The following is a 22957-nucleotide window of genomic DNA, read 5'->3' on the forward strand; positions in this document are numbered from 1 at the left end:
ACTGCTGTTCCAAAACAATCTTATGCATTTCTGTTCACCATTTCAAAAAGATTCAGGGCATCAAGGGTGGGGACCTAGAGCACATTTTCAGGGGGCAGTGCGGTCTCACACAAAAAAGCCATTGCTAATGCCACACTTATTGACCGTCAGCTTTTCGAAATAAGGCTAGTGTAAACGCAGACTGATTTAAAGTTGGGTTCTCCATATAACCCATCGCCAACATAAGAGTTAAGGGAACTACTTATGACATCAGTGTTTAACAAGACAGAGTCACACACAAACGCAGACAACACTGTGATGCACAGAGCCTAGGCATGCTGACGTCGCTAACAGGCTTAGGCAGTCATTTCCTTTTCCTTGGAACTTGATAGCAGAAATCACTGACATCTTGTTAATAGGTCTAGCCTGAGCAGTATTATGCGTTGGTAGAATAACATTCGCATGGAGCTAATGACAGAAGCACTTGATAATACGTTTGATAGGCATTCGAAGTGACAATCGCTGCTAAAGTAGCATACTGAAGTTTGAGTGTACACTCATACAGGATTTTGCTTTTTATCATTTTACCTGCACAGTAGCATCTGGTTGTTATTCAGATATTTGACAACTCTTTTTATTCGTGTGTAACGTGCACTCGTTCATGACGCACACTCACTCCTATTTTTTAATCAAAAATCGGTATAAAATATTGTTTAACTTTTTCTCAGCTCAAACATTGCGGTAGGATGCAACGGGAATCAAATCCATGTCGCAGCGGTGAGAACAGTGAATTCTAACCATTGGAACACCAGTGGTATAGAGGACATATAAAAGGCAGTAGATTTTCTCGCATTATCACACAATTTTTATTCACGGTACCAGAGACAAATGTAAATTTTGTTGTGTGTTTCACATGTGACAATGACAATATATTTTATTCCATTATTCTATTCTAAGCACTGTAAGTGAAAAATGTATTGTCATTGTAACCAAATGCACAATGAAACTAACATTTGTCTCTGGTACTGTGACTAAAGATAGTGTGATGAGGAGATAAAACCCAATGCCATTCCGCTTGTCATCCAAATCACAGGTTTCTTGGTTAAAGTTCTGTGTTCTCGCTGCTGTGACCCGCGTTTGAACGCCGTTACGACCGATGTTCTGCAATAATACGGTACAACCTTGTGTAGAACACGCACCAGAGTTCTTTTTTTAAAATAGAATAGAATAGAATTTACTTTTATTGTCATTCTTTGTAACAATGCACACAGAACGAAATGTCGATACAACTGACACGTACAGTTAAACTGTAGCGAGCCGATGCAGCCGCAGCCAAACAGGGCGCAGCCATTTTAGTCATTAGGTGACCAAACCCCCCAATTCCAACCCTTAATGCTGAGCGCCAAGCAGGGAGGCAATGAGTACCAATGTTGTAAGTCTTAGGTATGACTCGGCCGAGGCTTGAACCAGCGACCTCCCAGTCTCAGAGCGGGCGCCCTACCATCTAGGCTACCGAGCTGGTTTAGGTTAAATTAAATTTAAAAAATAATTGAGTTAATCAAGTTATAAAAGAATAAATGTAGAAAATATTTTTATTAAACTCTTATTGTATGGCTGAGAAAACGAACTCACACTGAAGGGTCCCAACAGTTACACACACTAAATGCACCCAAGCGGTGTTCACAAAATGGGAGGGAGCATAAACATGTCTTCACAGATGGGTGATTGGAGAAAAAAAAATTAAATGTGTTTCTACCATTCTAAAAATGGCCAAAAGCTTAAAAATTTTGATTTAGCTAATTATGTCTACTTTCAACAAAATTCAAATGTGAATCCAGCACTAAATATTGGATGTTGACTCAAAATGAAAACCCATTTTCTATCAATTAACCATCATAATCACAAAATTGATTTATCTGATATTCTAATCTTGTCGAGAAATCCTCTTTTCAGACACTAAGCAGATCCGCGTGACATTGAGTCATTTCACAGTTAAATAAGCAGATTGTTTGTTAACAAAATATCCAAGGAAATGAGAGGACGGGAAGGGCTGCAACTGACAAAAGGCCTTTGTCCTTTCTTGTTTGGTTGATTTCTCATCTCTTGCTGTGTCACATGCCCTCCACTACACAAGTTATGCAAAAACCAGGCAGAGCCGAGCACAGTCAACATAAGCAGCCACTTTGTGGTGCAACCCTGATGCCTTTCTCAAGACGAGTGTGAGATTCTCAACCGCAAATTACATAACAAAAATGGGTGGAATCTTGTGATTATCAGAATTCTGTGTTTAGACTATTAGATGTTCAAAAACATCATGGAAAAAACCTTTGACTAATATGAGTTACGACACTTGACTAATTAAAAAATATATATAACGAGCTGGTAATAAACTACTTTAAAATAAGAGAGAGGCGTGTGTTAATTGATTCACATTTGAAATTCAATGAGATTTTTGAACAACCAGATCATAATTGTTAAAAGATTGCTAACACCTTTGCATCTTGATTTCCTCGATAATTTATTTCACTTCCTCTTGCAATCATTCATTTTTCAATAGGTGTCTACAACAAACAGTGTCATCATTCAGACGCTTCCCTATTTACGACCATTTGACTTACGAAAAACAGTAAATACGAACATTTTTTTCGGGATATCGAAAAATATCCGGACATAGCTGTAAATTAGATTTTGTATTGTGTGCACCTTATTCTGAGTACAGAACATTACTGTAGTGCTTCTTTCTGCCGCTACCCGCGTGTGGCGCTGTGAGAGGTCACCCAGCATCCACCCGGAAGTGAAAAAAATAATCCGCTTCCTCTTCCTAGTTCGTGCGTAAACATCTCCTTCACCTGCTCTTTATCCCACCGCTGCCTCCAATGTAGCGTGTCGTTTTGTGTGGGTAATGGATTGCTCCTCATTCATGAAAAAATACTCACTTACAGTCTCTTTGGAGAGCGACAACCGTCAGCACCAGTTTATTGTAAACACACCGAACTCTCTCCAAAACTAAACTCTCACGCCCCCCTAAACTCTCGTGACATTTGTCGCCCTACTGACATCTTTCATGCGCACCTCACATTCTACGCCTACACTATCTCCAGCGCGCTAAGAACTTTGATATTTTTCTAGTTTAACATCTCGTGCATCTATTCCATATGGTTGGTGTAAAGTGTAAAGAAGAAGCGAGCCATTTCTTTTGAAATGAAAGTGGAATAAGAAAGCTTGATGCAGTTGAGAAAATGGTCAGAACGTTTTTTTCCGGCCACTTTTACCACGGACGAGGACCTCTTGAAGCGCATCTCCCAAAAGTAAGTTACACTCAACTTTATTTATCCTTATAGAGTATATTGTTTGATGAAATGTTTTTTTAGTACAAAACAATACAGGTTACTTATACAAGCCTTAAACATACTCATAAACCTTAAAAATACAAAATATAGCACTGAAGCGACTTACGAACAAATTTAACTTACAAACAATAGTCTTGTTCGTAAGTAGGGCAGCGTCTGTACTGGAATGAGTTATTTTTATTGTATCCTAAGGATATGTTATCATCAGGGGTGTGTGCTTTATATTCAGTGTACAATATTTACTAAAAAGACTCAATAAAGAGCCAGTGCATACAATTATTCCAAATTAATTCATCGTGTCCTCCTTTGTAAGGGTAAAATACAAAAAGATGGAAATGATATGCACTCCAGGTTTGAAAGTCTAATTTCGTTCCCGAGTGGCTGCATTTATGAATCTTCTCTGAGGGGTTGTGGGGAAGAAGATCGAGGCATATTTCTTTTTGAACGGCAGATTTTTACAATTGTTTACAGTCTCGAAACACAGTGATTGGGCAGAGGTGGTGTAGCACATCATGGCATATCTGTGTAGTCAGTTCTGACAGAGTCCTGCTGTGTGCGACGACTGGCTCGATTTATTCTCTTGATGAATTTTCAGGGCCCTGCATTCCATTCAAGACTCGCCCCACCCTATCTTAGATTAAAAGAATGCAGGTTGGGTGCAAGGACATGAATGGAAGAAAATTAGAGTGAAGAAGTAAAACTTGCGGTATAGTTTGGGATTTTTACCTCTTACGTCATGTTTCTGTCACAAACAAGCAAGTTTATTTACATGACTGCGCCAACGCTTAAGAGTTTATTCTAAATATTTTTTTTCCAATTTAACAGTAGTATTTGATCACTTTTCATCAGTCCATCTATTTTACAAGGTTATTTAAGTTTAACAAATTAAACTCAGATACAAATCCGCTTTTGTAATTAAGATTTATTGGGTTTTAGCTCTAGAGTGATTTTGTTAATTTCATTGACTGGTGAAAAAGTTCTCATAGATCAGATATGTGAGGTTAAATGTTGAATAAATAAATAACTATATATGGAGTTATAGGAATAGAGAGCTTGATGGATTAACCTTTGATCTTTTTTTCAAGCTTAACTGAAGTTGCCTGTTTAGCATTGATGGTCCTGCCTCATGCCAATGGGACTCTCTTCTGCACTATATTGCAAGGGTAACAAGTCAAGTCAAGTCATGTTTATTTGTATAACCCTAAATTACAAAGAGTCTCAAAGGGCTGCACAGACCACAGCTGTCATCACGCCTCAGGACAGCGCCAACTTCAATTTTCTCAAGTTTCACTCATTAAGGCAAAACACTACTGTTAAGATGGCAAATTACACACTGCAATTAATATGTAGATCTGAGCAACTGTCACATCCATTCCGCATTTTCACACCCGTTAGGCGCACTGTTTTAAAGGGAGCACTCTCCTTGGTTCTAATTATTTTTTTGTCGGCTCATATAGCGCACTGGCCTAATAGACGCGAGTTTCACGAGGCAACATTTAATACCACAACAGGCCTGTGTATCAAATAAAAAAGCACAGGGAACAAAACTGAGTTTGATTTCAGTATACAGATGCTCCCCTACTTATGACCATTAGACTTACGAAAAACAATAGATACGAACATTTTTTTCGGGATGTCAAAAAAAAAAAAATCCGGATATTGCTGTAAATTAGATTTTGTATTGTGTGCACCTTTTTTTCTGAGTACAGAACATCACTGTAGTGATTCCTTCTGCTGCTACGGGCGTGTGGCGCTGTGAGAGGTCACCAAGCATCCACACCGAAGTAAAAAAAGCTTTTAAATAATTCCTGATCCTTTAAATGAGTTGATTATCTTAAAACTGGGTTTATTGATCAGTACATTCTTGCTAGATAATTTCTTCCCCCTCCCTAACACCAGTTTAGATTATTGATAACTGTATTAGAAATGAGAGAGGAGACAAAAAGAGGCTTTTTTGGACACTAATTTGTGTGGAAAATCATGAGCACCACCTACTGGTCGAATCAGCAACCACTGAATTAGATTCTGAACCAAATAAATATATCCATTCATTATTTGCACCGCTTATCCTCAGTAGGGTTGCAGGGGGTGCAGGAGCCTATCCCAGCTATCTTCGGGCAGTGGGCAAGGGACACCCTGAACTAGTTGCCAGCCAGTCGTAGGGGACACAGAGACAATTTGCTCGCTCATTCACATCTAGGGACACTTTGGACCTGACATGCAGTAGCCTAGATGGTAAGGCGCCCGCTTTGAGACTGGGAGGTTCGGGTTCGCGCCCCGGCCGAGTCATTCCTAAGACTTAAAAAGTGGTCGGCGGCGCCCTCTCTTGGCTGCGGCTGCATCGGGTCAGATGCAATCGACATTTCGTTCTGTGTACATTGTTACACAGAATGACAATACAAGGAAATTATTATTATTATTATTATTATGTTCTTGGATTGTGAACCCATGACCTCTTTAAAGCAATTTAATCTACAACCTCATGCATTTTCTTTAGCATCACTGTAACAGAGTTCTCGGCTTGATATTTGTGGTTCTCGGCCAATTCTGCAACCGGAGTAATGACCTCGGTCAGCATACCAGTAAAGTGACACTGCTAAAACCAAGAAAATATTTCCCTCATTGGGCATAATAAGGGCAACGTCTGTCTGTTTTTGAGCGAACCAGAAACACAGGACGTTGCATTATGAGAGCAGTTATCAGCAAAGCAGTCAGATTTCGGGAGGAACTGTTTTGTGTAAACCCAGTTCGCTTGTTTGAGGAATGCAGAGGAGGAACCGACAACATCAACCACTCTCTGGGAACATTCAAACTCGATGGGGCCGACTGACTTCCGGTGAAGCAAAGACAGAAGGGGGCTGGAAAAAAGGTGCTTTATCAAACAGATCTCATGTGAACATAAATCATTTAGGCTCATAGTTTGTTCAAAAGGAGGGCAAAGGACTATCAGAGGCCTAATATGACACAGACATACACATTTTTTAGAGGATCGTTATAATTCATTTCAAATGGGTATTTGCTGCTGCAAAGATCCCTTTTCCATTTTTGTGGTCTTTATTATTCACAAAATGCCTCCTAAACTATCTTTATTGGAGAAATTTTTGTCAACAAATTGACACCTAGGTTTTTTTTTGTTAACGTTAGGCATCATGTTCATTGAATTTACAGATTAATTTTGTGTTATCTTTTAGACTCTAAAATTTGAGACTTTAGACTCTCAATAAAAAAGGTGGTAACATTTTTAATTTTATCAATATTTTTTAAGCATGTCATTATTCTTTTAAAAACAACAGTTAATTATTAGTTGTTGTTGTTGTTGTTTTTTTTTTTTTTTAAATACAGCACTGAGGCTTGAATTATTAGTCTTAACATGCCAAATACAACAAAAAAAGAATCCTTCCGAGACATCGGCATTTTGTAATGCAGGGACGGTGTTCAAATTTGCTGTATTATCATTGTAAGTATATCCTTTTTTGAAGCAGGTGATTTTCCAAGATGCCCACAAAAGCTAAAGTATGCATTTCCTGTCTGAAGGGCAGCCCTGGGAACAGGAATCGACCTGAGCAGCAATTTGATCCACGAACTCCGGTCCGGTAATGCCTGAGTGGCAGAAGATCGAGCTTCTATACCACAGAAACGGGATGAAGCCGTATTTCTCAAAACAAATCACATAATCTGCAGCCAAGGCTTAAGCATACCCATCCATAAAATGATCAAATAAAATCAATATATTAATACAGAATCAGGAGCGGCGATATAGCCATGTACTGTATATTGTTAAAAGCGACATTTCTTAAGCTGGATAAAATTATTTCTTAAACTGTTTACACTGTTTACATTTTTTTTAAAATGTAAAAAGACAAACTTTTTTTAAGAACTTTGGGGTATGCATTTTCTAGCTAATCCTACAAATGACATTGGCCACCAACTCACTGCTGAATTCTAACAGCGCATTGCAATGAACCATAATAGGGATGTTTTACCAATTTGTCATTTCACATCAAGGCTGCGCGACAACACAATGCAGGGACTGTTCTGCGCGGAATCACTTACTTGAATTAGAAACAAACCTGACATCACAAACACAAAACGTGGTGCTCTATCTATAAATTAACTGCTCTAATTATGTTAAGAGTTTCCTTAAAATATCGTACAAAAAAGTGTACACCTAGCGACAACATGATGTGTGTACAAAATTAGACAAATGCCAGCAGGAAAGTAGCAACCCCTTTAAAGCCAACTCAGGCTAAGCCAGTTCTACAGAAGGGAGTGGCGCCCAGATCACAACAAGGCAAATTATCCTTTGGTATGAACACAACACTCAACCAACAGTATGTATTCAATTAAACAAAAATTCATTTTTTCCCCACACACGTATAACTCACCCTCACGGTCACGGCCACGCTGAGCATGCTGTAAAAAGGATGTTTTCCGAAATCGGTGGATGTTTCCTGGTTGGGAAAAAACAAAAACTAAGATTTAAAACGAGCTCAAAAATCCGTGCTGGAACATACACATATCCCAAATGGCATTGACGTTATAAAAACCAAAAACAACCTTAAAGAGTCATTTGGATTAATGCAAGCTGTTAAATAAACTTCACAGAATGTTTGCATCCTGCTATAGTTCTATAGTTCTTCTGTGGTATGCTGGATATAAAGCATTAAATCCAAATGCAATGGAAAAATGTTCAAACATAATTTAATGCATTTGCTTCACAGTATATGATGAGTGTATTCACCATAAATAAGGTTGAATCAGCCCTTTGGAAATAGACCCAGGACAACTTCAGGGTTCCTACAGCTTAAGGCAAGTTCAATTTAAGTCTTTTAAAGACTTTTTGAATGCAGTTTGAAATCAAATTTAAGACCAAACCAACAAAAAATTGAAACAAACAAAACTAAAAAACAATACATCGTGCCTCGTACACATTACCTGGCACAGCTTTTAGCCATGGCGAAAAACGTTCATCAGACAGCCACTTCTCATTAAATGAAAACTTTTCCATGGTCCTAAGTAAACGTCTCTGTTCCAAGTTGCAATGTGTATAGTGGGTTGACCTAAGACTGAGAAGTCTGCTCTGAAAGGCCCGACTAAAACCGCCCCACCGTTTCGATTGCTACGTTATTGTGGTCACGCCATGTTAGCACCAAAGTAAATCGGTGAATTATTAAAAAAGATCATTGATAAATGTTACAAAATCGTTTTAGAGCAATCAAATATCAGTCTTTTTAATGTGTTCACATTTTTAAGAATTTAAAAAATTGGATCTTTGATGATTGGAAAATTTGATGACCATGAGGACCTTATTTTTAGAATAATAAATCAAAGGTTTTTTAAGACTTTAAGGATACGTGGGAATCATGTACTTAAAATAAAAACACCTCTCCGAAAATTATCATCTTTGACAATACCATGATTGTTTGCCAACCCAAACAACAGCACTGACAGCAACAATCTCTCATTAATTAAGTTCGTATTTAACTTATTCAAGCCAACTCTGCAATGTCTTAGTTGTAGTTGTAGATTTGACCCCCTTCTTTTAAACAAATAACATTGAGAGCGTGAACATGTACCAAAGCTCAAACTTTGTTGAAGAAAATGTTATATTTTTCAATGGCCAACACTAAGCAAAAAGAAATTGACCTAATCACGCATAAAACCCCAAGTTTGATTTGGAAAACAAGCCAGTGAGTTTGCTATTGCTCTCCAAATATTTTCAAAAACAGAAGACATTGCTACTTAAAGACGGGAATGGGTCATGTTTGGAAACGGTGTTCATAAGGCATGCTTTTCTAACCGTACTGTATTTGACATAAATTCTTCTGTCAGTCTGCGGCTGAATTTAGTAAGTTGGAGTCAAGTAGATCATCATCACGAGGCCACGCGAGGGGCGCTTATCAAAGCTGCCACTTCCTCATCTGCACGTTCATATTATCAGCACATAAAGACACAACAAAAAACAGTCTCCAGGTTGCTCTTTTGAGCTCAACTATTGCAACAAATGCAGCAATCTGCTAGATGGGAGGTGAATGACTCTGATCTCCCATTTGTGTCCCTTTCCTCTAAATTTTGTTTATACTTTATATTCATGTCTGTGGGTGGACATTTGGCCGCTCACGGATGAGTAGACAACAAACAGCTCAGATTCATAAAAGAGATTAGCTGTGATTGGTTGTTGCTAGACCACTAATCAACTGCAATGTCATTCTCAGTGAAAATTCAGGATTAAAACAGTTGGATCCTACAGAGCTACCTACCTACCTACCTACCTACCTACCCTGGCCATATCCCTCAAAAAAAAGGAGAAAAGGAGCAGAAAACACAACATTTGACCATGGCCAACACAAATGCCCAAACACCTAAACAAGTTAAGCACCTCGGCACCAAAGTTGGTCATGCTTTCGTCCCTCCAGATGAAACGGGACACAAGAAATCTGCCATGTCACTCAGGTCAGGGTGACACAACACACTCTTGTGTTCAACAGCATGGTCCGACAGCTTTCACTGGTTTACCCCTGCCGTATCATACAGGTGCCCTGCCCATTCCTTAGAACACGTCCAAACATCCCACTATCCTTTAACAACATTTCTTCACTTATTCTCATCACCAACAAGAGCTCTAGCTTCCACTACATTTAGACATCGATCATGCAGTGCACTCATAACACCATCCATCCACATCAGCCGCGGCCTTCCTCTTGGTCTCTATCCATTTACTTCTACTCTGTAGATCCTGTTTACCATTTGCTCCTCATCAATCCTCTCCATGTGTCCAAACCAACAAAGTACTCTCTCATCCACACGCTTGCTCAGTTCCGCTACTACTCCAGTTGTCTCTCACAATTTCATTTCTCAATCTATCCAATCTTGTCACTCCTAACATACTCCTCAAACACTTCGACAGAGCAATTCTACAGAGAAAAAAAAACTAATGGTGTGGACTTGTTTCAGTGAACATTTTTGCATTTATTTAAACTTTATTTTTGTCACTTTTACATTAAATATTAAATTCTTGTTTTTGTCTGTTGGCATACCGTAATTCAGTGATTTTCAACCACTGTGCCGCGACACATTAGTGTGCCGTGAGTGATCGTCAGGTGTGCTGTGAGAAATTATCGAATGTCAAGTTTTAAAATTTAAAATGTTATAAAACATTTATGAATCATTTTCTGTAAATATTATGTAACTGTCAAGTGTCTGTACTGTAAAAACTGGGGGGGATTACAAATTATATTGTAATTAAGCATACTATTCAGTGTCATTTTATAACATTTTTGGTTAGTGGTGTGGCACAAAATTTTTCCAATGTAAAAAACGTGCCCTGGCTCAAAAAAGGTTGAAAAACACTGCCAAACTACAGAGTATAAAGCGCACCTGATAAAAACTGCATACGCAAATGTAGAAAAGGATTGTTTTTGTACAAGTCACAATGGATTTTAGGCCTAAACAACCACTAAAATGAACACATTCACGTCCATTTCTTACATTTCAAAAAAATCATGCGGGTACCCTGAAAAAATTCATAGATTATATCGAAACGGATAACCTGGGCACATGGACTGCCTCAAGTAGCCTGCCGGAGCGCTTAGGACCAGAACTGATAGACCGCGCAGGGCTAGCCCTCGGACTTCATCGGGTAAGTGAAAAATCTATTCGTAATAAGAGTAAACGTAATTTACTGGCGGACGTGCACAGTGAGAATCTTGTTTATCCATTCACGATTACCGCTAATTAGATGACGAGCCACTTGGCGGAAGTCACCGTTTACCCGTGCTCATAGAAATTCTTTGCTTTGACATTCAGAGTACTGGGCAGAAATCGCATCATTGCCAGTCTGCAACCCTCACGATTCTTTGTATTATTTAAACAGTCGGATTTTCCTGGTGCACAAAAGTTCTAAGCCAGCTGTTTGGTGCCCGCAGAGGAGACCAACCGGGGACACCGCCTTCGGGGTGGGGAGCACTGTTGCAGAACCCCGACGTGCTAAACCTGGGGAGATCCGCGGGAAGGGCTCGTCATGTGTCCAAAGTCGCTGCCAACACCCACACTACCATCCGCCTTGCGAAATGAATTAAATAAAGAGTGAACCACATTGTATTCTAAGCCACAGTGTTTAAAATGTAGAGGAAAAAAAGTAGTGGATAGTTATCCGCAATTTATGGTACTGTAAAGTGATGTGACAATAGCCTGCAAAAAGGGAACAGAAGGTAAATTATTTGAAAAGTTCCTTCAATTAAGTTAAAAAAAGGCGTAAAATCGTACTTTTTAATCATATGGTCAGCTTGTTGGATTTGAAACTACTGGGGGCAGCAAAGCTGAGCATTTTTGTCATCTACTGTGCACCCATGCAGGTCCCACAGAAATTTGCATGAGCAAGCTGACAAACAGGAAAGGTGGACAAATCAAGAAATAACCTAGTTCCTTCACAGAGACCAATTTTATTGTTTGACATACCTTTGAAGTGAGTTTTCCTAATTCTGTGTAGCACGGCAGAGGTAACAATCGGGTCGCCGTCAACCGAGGTGTCCTCCTCCACAATTGTTTCCCCCATGACCAACAAGCCCATTCTCCGCATGTGGATGAGCTGCGTGGCCGGCAGTACAGGAGGCCCCTGAGCACTGGGTACCTGGGCCCCACCCGGCACCAGATTCTTCAGAAAGTCCATATTCAATTTGTTGCTCATTCGCTCGTGTGTACCGTCCAGCAGCTTGTGCCACGCCATTGTCACCCCATCCTAAGGTACCAGAACAGCTACCAAGAGCATTTGCTCTCACCGGGAGAAGAACATGTGCTAGCCATGGAAGCTACAACGCAAACTAAGAGGGCAGGCAAAATGCTGCACTTCTTAAAAGTAGTCTTTCTGGACTAACTAGTTGCTGACATACTTGGTCAAAGCAGAACAACTCCCAGCACTGCAACGCTACCTGTCGGAAGGCAGAGAGTCACGGCAATTGATGCAGTCTGGTGATGTCACGGCAAATGGGTACTATCTCGGGTGGGACTCGGACATGTTCCACAGGAGATAACGTGGGAGGGCGACGCAGGCCACGCCCCCACCAGTCTGCATTGCTCGACCAGTCAAAAAGGCACACAGGCAAAGGAGATTGACAGGCGGCGTGAGAAGTAGAAAGACATGAGGAAGCGAAATCAACGCATCCGACTGTGGGAACCGATAGCCCTTATCATTGCATATAATTACTCGTCCGCTTCCATATAAACAGTCTTAATAAAAACAAGGCTTGTATAAAGAGTGCACCTTCATCTGAGGAGGTATAGCCCAGACTGTGTCGCGATATAGAGAGAACCATAAAGTTATAGCACCGCTCTCATCAAAGCGAAGAGTTTAAGAGTCCCCCCCATTATTTACAATACTTGTTTCCAAACGCAAAAGTAAAACTCTCGGTCTTGCAAATTTTGATTGGGAGAGGTGTTAGACAGATCTTCAGTCTCTCTTAGAATCATTATGTATTTTTTATAACGTACCTAAAATTGTAGTATGAGTTAACTGCCTGGTCTAGCAATATAGAACAAGGTGTGGTAGGTTTAAGTTTTACCTGGAACATAAACTTTAGAGGTCCATAAAAAGAAAAAGGTCTTCATCAAATCATAACCTTGACTAATTCCATAATTCTCAATGCAACATTTGATTTGTTTTGAAAATTTCTGGTGAACTAGACAAAGTGAAATAATGTCTTATGGAGCCAGAATTTGCGGACACCCAGAAAATTACACAATATGTCTACAGTAAACTATAAAACCTCATTAGAAAATTAATAATCGTAACACAACCCAAAACAGCCATCTTGACTATCGCACCCACTTTGTGCTTTAACACTCTAATGCAGCATATACTGCACATGAGGTGATGTAATCAATTCAATATACATGCCAAGGGGATTTAAAGGCTCAAACCACAGGGACTTAACTTTTGTGACTGTGTTTTTGAGTCTGACAAAAAAAATAGACATTGTTCTCATTTAAATATAAATTCAAAGTGACCAAAACAGCATTGAATACACAAAAATAAAATGTACAATTCTGCCATCTAAAGGCCACAAAATCTGGAACACAACACAAAAACAAGTACTGCGTTTCCGGAGATTTTACTACACTGTGTCAGTTAATGTAGAATTTATTTTGCTGGTTAATACTTAGCACCGCAAACGAGCACAAAAATTCAACTGATGTTTATTTAAAGTGTAGTGTTCTTAATTGAATGTCAAACCGGGCAATTGACACATGAAAATATATCAGATGACTAAATAAAGGAAATTTAGAGCCACATCTAGGGGCTGTTTATTGTATCATCTAAATGTGCATAAAAAAAGGTGTGACATTAAGTTTTGGATAACATTCATGGCAATTGATTGGTACATTGCAGCCATATCTTCTTTCAAGCATTTAGAGGAAAATTGCTTCGTCAAAGTCTTAACAGAAGACCTGTCACATTTGCATATTTAGTTGAGAAAAATTCCATAGAAATACAAAAGCATAATTCACTTTTTAGATTTACTGATCCAAAGCAATAGTTTCTATATATTCCAACTATTGTATGACTACAACACATGGGATAGAGAATTACAAACAATAACAGTCATAAAGTGTCTCTGCTTAATGTTTTTAATCCAAGTGACAAACGGATCGCTGTCAAACGCTGAAATGATGGCAGCTGTAAACCGGTCTGGCTTTTTGGCCACTGCACAGTGAGAACAATGGCGTCACATTGGAGGCCAAGATCCCAATCAGCCTAGGAATGTGAAAAAGGAAGCCCCGGGACAATGTGTATCGCTCTGGTGTCGTTTTGAGTCCTGCGCCTGCCTGCATTCCCGTCTTGTGCTGCTTTCAAACGGAGGACAAAACAGGAAAACTCGTGGGCAGGGACCCGGAGACTCAAGTACAGTCATAACGATCACTAGCATATTGCACTTATTTGACCTCCCTGACAGCCACAGCTGTATTTTAAAACAAAGTCACACTGCCCCCTGGTGGTAAAAGGTTACAAAAATGTTTGTAGTATTAAGGGGTAAATAGAAAGTGCTGAAAAAAGACAAGGTGACACAAAAGGCCTAAAAGTATAAAAATGTCAATGCTCTGTGGATTGGGGGGCACCAGTTAGTCCCTCGGATTTTTATTGCAGGAGCAATTTAGTGTTCGTTCTTGTGGTAGCAAAAGTTTTCACTACCACGTTTTCTTGTCCTTCTGGACTTTCAGATTTTTGTGGCAACCTTATAAGAGGGCGGCTCCAACTCTTCCCCATGCGAGCAATAACAAGCAAGTCTATGTTCAAGTTCTGGACAGGCAGACAAAGAAGTCCGGCTGGTTTGGTCACAAGCCAGGGTGACAGTGGTGGGGCGACCAAAGGGGGGAATTCGCTGGGCTAAAGAATGTGACCAGACTGGATAGGACACTTCATGAAAATGTTTTCTACCAGCGCAAAAACGTTGTATTCGGGAGATGTTTTATACTTCAAAATGTGGAGTCCTCCAATACTGATAAACAACCGAAAAGAACTGAAGCTGTGAGCAACTATATCTGTTGCATATAACTTTGGGTCAACTCGTCCAGTTTTTTGTCAGAGGTTTGCTCTGATCAAGTACTATGGAATAGAATAGAATGGAAGAGAATAGAATACAGACGCTCCTCTGCTTACGAACAAAACGATCGTTTGTAAGTTGAATTTGTTCGTAAGTTGCTTCAGTGCTATTCTTTGTATGTTTAAGGTTTATATAAGTATGTTTAGGGCTTGTAAAAGTAACCTGTATTGTTTTGTACAAAAAAAATAAACATTTCATAAAATAGTATGCTCTAAGAAGATGAATAAAATTGAGTTTAACTTACTTTTGGAAGATGCGCTTCAAGGAGGTCCTCCTGCGTTTTAAAAAGAGGCCGAAAAAAAAAGCGTTCAGACCATTTTCTTAACCGCATCAAACTTTCTTATTCCACTTTAATTTCAGAAGAAACGGCTGGCCTCTTCTTTACACTTTACACCAACCATATTAAATGGATGCACGAGATATTGAACAATGAAATGTCAAAAATCTTAGCACGCTGGAGATAGTATACACATAGACAGTATAGAATGTTTACACACGAACTAAGAAGAGGAAGCAGATTTTTTTTTTCTTCCAGGTGGATGCTGGGTGACCTCTCACAGCGCCACCACACGCCAGTAGCGGTGGAAAGAAGCACTACAGTAATGTCCTGTACTCGGAAAAAGGTGCACACAATACAAAATCTAACTTACAGCCATGTCCGGATATTTTCCGACATGTTCGTGTGTACCATTTTAGATAAGTCGAACGGTTGAAAGTAGGGGAGCGTCTGAAGTCTTTATTGTCATTGATATCAACGTTGTGAAACATTGTATGCAACGTTTGTTTCATGACTTTAATCTGCCTTTCCTACTGTTATGAGGTTTGCCTTCTTTCTACTCTTGTTTTTTTCTATTCTTTTTAAAAAATCTTGTTCGACCATTTTTATATTCATCTCATTAGCCGTACCGCTTATCCTCATTAGGGTCGCAGGGGGGCTGGATCCCATCCCAGCCATCTCCGGGCAGTGGGCAGGGGACACCCTGAACTGGTTGCCAGCGAATCGCAGGGCACACAGGGACAGACAACTCATTCGCTCATTCACACCTAGGGACAATTTGGACCGGCCAATTCACCTGAAATGCATGTTTTTGGAACGCGGGAGGAAACCGGAGTGCCCGGAGGAAACCCACGCAAGCACGGGGAGAACATACAAACTCCGCACAGGAAGTCTTGAGCTGGATTTGAACCCACGACAGGTTCCCATGACATGAACTGTGCCGCACAAGCGCTAACCACTGCGCCGCCGTGCTGCCCCATTTTTATATTTTCACTGTATTTTACCAAGCATTATCACTTTAAAAGGAAACATGTAAACCCAAGAAGGTACCACTGTGAAAGGGGAGTCTACAAAGGCATGTTGTGATTGATAAAGGCATGTCATTTGTTGGAGCTAGTATTTGATACGCGACAGCAAAGGCAAGACTTTTGTCAGGAGTTTGTTGGCGCTCTAAAAAGTTACACAAGCTCGAATGGACCAAAAACAAAAGGCAGGGAGAAAAAGGCAACCTTGCACTATTTCTACAATTGGCCAAACAAACAAAGAGATTATTACTCGTTTTGCTCAGTTCCCACACTGCTTAGCTCGGTGACGTTAATAAAACCTCAACCACAGCGCACACCATGCATTTAACACGTAAAATGGACATTGTGGGCACAGACCAGAGACTTTTCCAAAACGATGTCACACTTGTCAAAGTATTGCAATCGTTATTCAATTTCCATATCACTGCAGAGAAGCAAGTCAGCTCTGTTATCTTGGCAACAGGGCGGTTCAACTATGCTTCGCTCAGCTCCAGGCTGGCACCGGATTTAAACCTTCTTCCGAAGCAGCGGAATAATCTGTAGATTACCCTTTCGACATCAAGCTGTTATGTAACTGATCCTCTGAGTCCTAAAGTGTACTTTCCAACCAGTTAAGCATTGATGAGACTGATATAATAAAAAGAAAAAAAGGTCATTAAATCTAGTGCACTAATATCAACCAGTCTGGAAGCTCCACAGTCAAGCGTGCCTTAGATCATTGCTTCTCAACTAGTATGACTTCAGATCCCATCATCCCACTTGAATTACGAGTCGCGACCCAAATGCAAAAAGACGCCAATTCTCGTAATAATTGAATGAGCCTAACCATAATTGTCAGCATTCTTGATGCTAAAGGTAACCTAGACAAAAAAAAACAAAAAAACACAAAAGCTTGCAATAAACTTGGCAAAAAAAGGAGGTCAAAAATAGTGCATTTTGGTTACTTTCATTCTCTATAGTTTGTATCCTTGTGCTATTAGGCACTCATTTTCAGTTGTAATACACAATACGACAACAACTAGTGTTAAAAAAAAAACACACACATTCTCTGTTTAATATTCAATTAGCGGAATTTTCAATTGAATCAAAAATGCTTTATTTCAGTAGCTTTGTCTCATTAATATAATAAAATCTCATGTATTCCTTCGTTGTATATGCGTTTGGCCATGCTCAGCATGTGTAAACAAACTTTCCTGGTCTTTTTCTGCGGTGTGAAATGGTAGCTATCAACTCCCATTTGCAAGGGATTATTGCCATCAACTATTAAGGAATGGAATTGACCCTCTGTTATATTTTTCCCAGCATTTTCTTGCCAAGACACAAGCGCGCAACTCACTCAAAATGGGTCTGAGACCCACAAGTGGGTCGCAATCCACCAATTGAGAAACACTGCCATTGATCATACTTACAATCCATACGGTCTCTTAATTGACCCCGAAATGATAAATCAAGTAACCAACTATTTTGATAACCAAACCCCTGTTTAAATTATGATTAGCCAACGGTAAACAGCGGTTAATATTTGAATTTGTTCAACAAAAGCGATCCATTATTGTAAAAGATTTGCAATCGTGTTTTTGCTAACCTGGCGGTTATAATATCAAATCAGGCCCTTGTGAGTTGACAACTTAATTATAGTGTAGTTTTTTCACTGCATATAAAAAGCAAATAAAAAAGATCATTGCTTAATACACAGCTGTCGTGTAAACCGTTTTGGGTTAAACTTTGGCAAAAAAAAGGTTATCCAATTGTTCACTTGAAGGATTTTACAGTCATCTAAATTCAAAGAAATGATGCTGACAAGATTGACAGACTGATTCTTAAAACTCTTTTTCTGTGTCTCATTAAGTGTCTGTTTTTTTGACACATTTTCTGTGGGCACTTTCTAAATTGGTCAATTATAAATCATTTGTTTAATTATTTATCTTTAAAATACTTTCAGAAGTGTTTTTTTTTTGTTCACCTATCACAATTCAACGTCAGGACACCATTATGTTTATTTCCAATTCTCATTCTCTGGTAAACAGAAAGCCGCAACGAACAGATTCCGCTAGGTACAGTTAACCACTCAAGATACAAAGGAAGAAAGGCCTGTCACTGAGTCACCAGGCGGCCAGACAGAGAAGTTGATGGGTCTGAGAACTTCCACTGTACTGTTGTCAATAGGAATGAGGTCAACTGTGCAACAATATGAGCTCTAACAACCCCACCAGCAGCCTATCAGTCATATTGCAGGGATGCAGCAAATTAAGGGGGTGGGGATAAATCATTGTTTTATCTTGCTGACAGTCCCCTTGTAATGCATTGTCACACTTCGTGCTGCAAAAGCAGACAGAAAAATGAGTCACACACCGTTAGGATCAAGTAGTTCAACGGGTTGATATAATGTCACTAAAAAATTCCAATCTTTAACCAGATTCATTTCTTTAAACCATGCCATCTCAACTTCCCAAGGACAAAAGGAAGGTAAGTGTAGGGGTGGCCAAAGGTCAGTGGAACGAAAAGCATCAGATCAATGATTAGCTTGACTTCAACCGGCATGACCTGCAATCTGCTTAAGTACAAGCAATAGGGATGCTGCACCAAAGAGGCGGGAAATTGGTCGTGAGACCAAGCACGGCCTATGCACTCTGCTTCTGTATTTTAACTTCTACTCACTTAGATTCACAGTTGGTAAATTATTACTTTTTTCCTTTCACAAAATAGAAAGTTAGTTAAATCAACGAGGTCATTCATATGGTTTACAGTTGTACATGTTAAACAAATTAAATCATTATTCAAAATGTTCCCTGTGTAATTTCAAAAAGCATTGGAGCAAAAAATGTCTGCAGTTTCTTTTAGTGAAACATAAAAGATAGACTACATCATGGTTATGATGTTCGTTATACACTTCTGATATACTTTTCCTTGTATATGAAACAGTAACAAACACTAACAGCCCTAAAAAAGTGAGAACTATTTGTTGGTCATGCAGTCACCCAGTATAGGCATTCCTCTTGTTGCTTCTCTCAACCCCAAAAATTAGTTATAGGGTAGAAATGTAACTAAATACGGTAACATTTACTGTGGTTGCCTCCTTTTCTCTGGTAGAAAGAAGAGTGTGGTTTTACTTGCCAAACATCAGTTAAAGTCTTGCTCTCGAAGCTGTGGATAATCTTCCACAGCAGGGCTCAATTATAGTTTATTTCCAGCTCCCCGGCTCGGTTCCACACGATCGAGTAAAAGAAAAATAAATATGTCAAGAGCTCACAAAGTCTTGCGCTATTTTGACACTACACGGGATGGGTAAGACAAGGCAAACAATGATAGTGAACAATGAAGATGAAAGGTGAAATCAATTTTTGGGTGCATGTACATAAAATGTGCCCTTACCAAGCCCACCCAACACAAGTAGTATGTTAGGAAGCAAGGGGTGCCTTCCATTTATTAATCGAAAAGTCAATTATATAATATGTTGAACGTAAAAATGAAAAATCTATGACAATTACTGTAACCAACAGGTGGTGGTAGAATCTCTGACCCAATCCTTTTATGCAAAACGTTGAGGACACAACCTTTTTTCTTTTTCAATAAAATATACATACCAGAGAAATGCAACTGTGGACCACTACTCATCTAAAATTATATCAAAAGCTTTCTGCTTACTTCCTGGTCAGCTGTTACGTCAGCATTTCCATTTATGGGCATGCTGACTACCTCCGTGCAACGTTCTATCACCCCGCCACATAACCTTTTCACGCCAAGCCTAGTGCAGCATGAAAACGGCTTAACTGCCCAGCAAAAGTCCAGCTTCTCATTTCACTCACGAAGCCATGCCTCCATGACATACATTCCACATGGTGCTTTACAAAAAAAGTTATGCATTTTTACACACTCTTTTTTATGTTTTTAACAATTGATTGCTATATTAGATTTCTTTATAAACTAATCTTAAGGGTTTTGGAACAGTTATAGGCTTTGTATCATTTTAAGAGAATATTTACTTCATCTACTATGAAGTGACATTTAAAACGAAAGTTACAATGCAACTATGGCTGTACGAGTCCCGTACGACCGCCAAAGGCGGTGCTTCAAGCACGGAATTTCACAGTTGCGCATTCGCAGTTCAAGAAATGCATACAAAATTTGTCACTCCATTACACCCGTGTCTTCAGGAATGTCTATTGAATCCCGTCTCAATACGAGGATTCTAAGTGACATGATGCGGTGGCGATTATACAGGACCGTAATTATATTTGCAAATTTCCCCTCTATTTTGTGCCTATCAACCACCAGCATAGATCAACTGATACCAGCGTAGTCAAGAGGATCCCTAGAAACAACCAAACTGAGAAGCCTTGGATGGACTAAAAACAACGCCTAACACTGCGGGGGAGTCCACATCAACGCTGTAGAACCTGGCAAAAGTGCTAAGCAACGCCCAAGAGGCGTCAGCACAAATGTCCTCTGGGGACAGGGACAGCCCTGAAAGAATGGCAGTGCACCCCTGAAGGCATACGGCAGCAAATACGAGAAACAGTCCCCGCAATCCAGCGGGACAAGCGTCACTCAGACCAAATAAACACCAGACAAGGACTAAGGGGGCATTTGGCCAAAGCAAGACGCCAGCACCATCCAAGCGGAACCACAGGCAGGCGAAGCCAGCCGATAAGGCATGAAGCTAGCCAACGTTCTCAGTAGAAGCCTGGGTGAGGGAACCCACTAAAGGCCTGCCAAAAGGCGATGCGCCACGATCCGGGAACCCCAAGATGGGACACGAGGAGCAGCACAAGGACAAAGTCACCGTATACTCCCGACCAAGCAAACAGTGCACTGGCGCCAAGAATGGTGTGCCCGAGCTGGTCGGCACAACCACGCAGCCGAACCAGGCCGCTTTATAGGCCAAACACACGAGGCGGAGGCAGCGCGGGTTGAAACGCAAAACTTGCCCAGGTGGGCCACCCTTGCCTAGCCCCTGTTGCGTGCATGTCCTTTCCTCGCCGTCTTGCCCTGCCGGGGCTGTGTCCAGCACCTACGGAAGCTGGAGCCCACGTCAGACGTCTTTGCCGACAGCTGCTCGGTCCATGGCCTGCTGCCTCGGCCCATAAGGCACATTTTGATTTGCGGATGCCACCGTTCCTGTTGGTTGCGGTAAGTTTCTTTCATCGACCTGGCTGGTGCCGTGGCGCTGGGAAAGCTGCTGTCCGCCCTCGCTGTCATTGTGACGGTGGATCTGTTTATGTGTCCGGCCGGCTATTACTCTGCCTGCTTCCTCGTTCCTGAGGTGAGCAGCTGCCTTTGTGTGTTGCCGTTCCTCATGTCTGGGCTTTTACATGTGGTCATCCAGGACTCTTAGGTTGCTGGCTCTGGTGTCCTGCCTACCCCATGAAATTGCCGTTTGCCCCGGTTTGCCTACAATGCCTGCCGATACTAGTTTCAGTCTCCCACCAACTGGCTTGCAAGCGAGCAAACCAGGGAATAATTGAAAACAGCCCCAGAATCGGATGGAGCGATAACGTGATGCAGGGAGTAGACGGGGCAGCCCTGATGCTAAGAAAATGGACAAAAAACACCCGGCCCGCAAGCAGGCAAGCCGGGGACTAACCGGAAACAACACCGCCATAGGCCGCAGCGACAATGCAGGGACTGCAAGGATTAGATGTTGTAGTCCTGATGCCAGCAGGAAAAATAGCCGGACAAAAACCACTTGGCTTGCAAGCAACCAACCTGGGAATATTTGGAAACAGCGTAAGCATTGGCCACAGCGACAACGCGAGCTAGCCTAAACCAGACCCAGTGCCCCCCATGCTAATAGGAAGATACACCAGGCAAAATCAAAACAACCGCGACACGCAGCAAACAAACATAAGGCCACACTCGCCGACCCCAAGGGAGGCGAAGGAGACCCAGAAACCAACCCCCAAAGTCGGCAGGTAAACAAACCCCACGCAGCCTTCTAGGGGTGCAATAAAACACGCAGCTTCGACGAAGACAGTCTTAAGCAGTAGTGATGGCAAAAACGAAAATTCCTTCAATCAGAACTCAGCGGTATAAAACCCCCACCTGAGAAGACAAAAAAGTGGTGTACCTGTGAGGAGACAGGAATTAATACATTCATGAGGACACAGGTTTGATGGAGTGACAAATTTTGGTATGCATTTCTGGAACTGCGCATGCACGAAGGTTAAATTTCATGCTTGAAGCACCCCCTTTGACGGTCGGTAAGGACAAAATAGAAAGACGATAGTGGTCCAAAAACTGACGCCCTTGTTGAAACAGGTGAACAGTTTGCAGAATAAAAGTGATGGGCCAATGGAGCAGGTGCTAAAGGGCCTACAGCCCAAATATTTGCTCAGTCCTGTGCGTCAATGCACTTTCCGCAGTGCAACACCACAGTCAGCATAAGCACAAGCAGGAGGTTGCTAATTAGAAAGGTGGCAGAAGACGTGTAGAAAATTGTAGCTAGGTGAAAAAAAGTGGCTGTTTTCATTTTACATGAGCAATTTAAGAGATTTTTACGCTATGTCTGCAATGCTGACATGGTGGTTATGCAGCACAGTTTAGAGGAAGGGTTTGTGCTACTGCTCACACACAGTCTCGAAACTTCACAGAGCTCAATGTTTCAACCCGTTGCACTTCAATACCAATATCATGTGGTTGCAGATATGCTAAAGTCATTCACAGCAGAAGCTTGTACTTCTTTGCGGACTGTTGTAACCTTCAGAAAAAAATATAACCATGCCAATCATT

General features: G+C 40.8%; 1 protein-coding gene across 6 annotated transcripts in view; it reads right to left on the reverse strand.

Annotated features, from left to right (window-relative positions):
- The window catches only part of fryl (furry homolog, like), an 85928-nt gene that overhangs the window by 59052 nt on the left and 3919 nt on the right, over positions 1 to 22957 (reverse strand). For 3 of the 6 annotated variants that reach the window (XM_088350009.1, XM_088350006.1, XM_088350005.1), the window contains exons 1-2: positions 11787 to 12202; positions 7715 to 7780 (exon numbers count right to left, since the gene is read on the reverse strand). In XM_088350009.1, coding sequence (XP_088206135.1) covers positions 7715 to 7780; positions 11787 to 12054 — 334 coding nt within the window. In that variant the 5' untranslated portion in view covers positions 12055 to 12202. Of the gene's footprint in view, positions 1 to 7714; positions 7781 to 11786; positions 12204 to 22957 lie in introns of those variants that run through there. The other 3 variants (XM_088350007.1, XM_088350012.1, XM_088350011.1) reach the window with 3 other exon arrangements.

This window comes from Urocampus carinirostris, chromosome 12 (assembly GCF_059441175.1).
Source record: "Urocampus carinirostris isolate Australia breed hairy pipefish chromosome 12, RoL_Ucar_1.0, whole genome shotgun sequence".
Lineage (NCBI taxonomy): Eukaryota > Metazoa > Chordata > Actinopteri > Syngnathiformes > Syngnathidae > Urocampus > Urocampus carinirostris.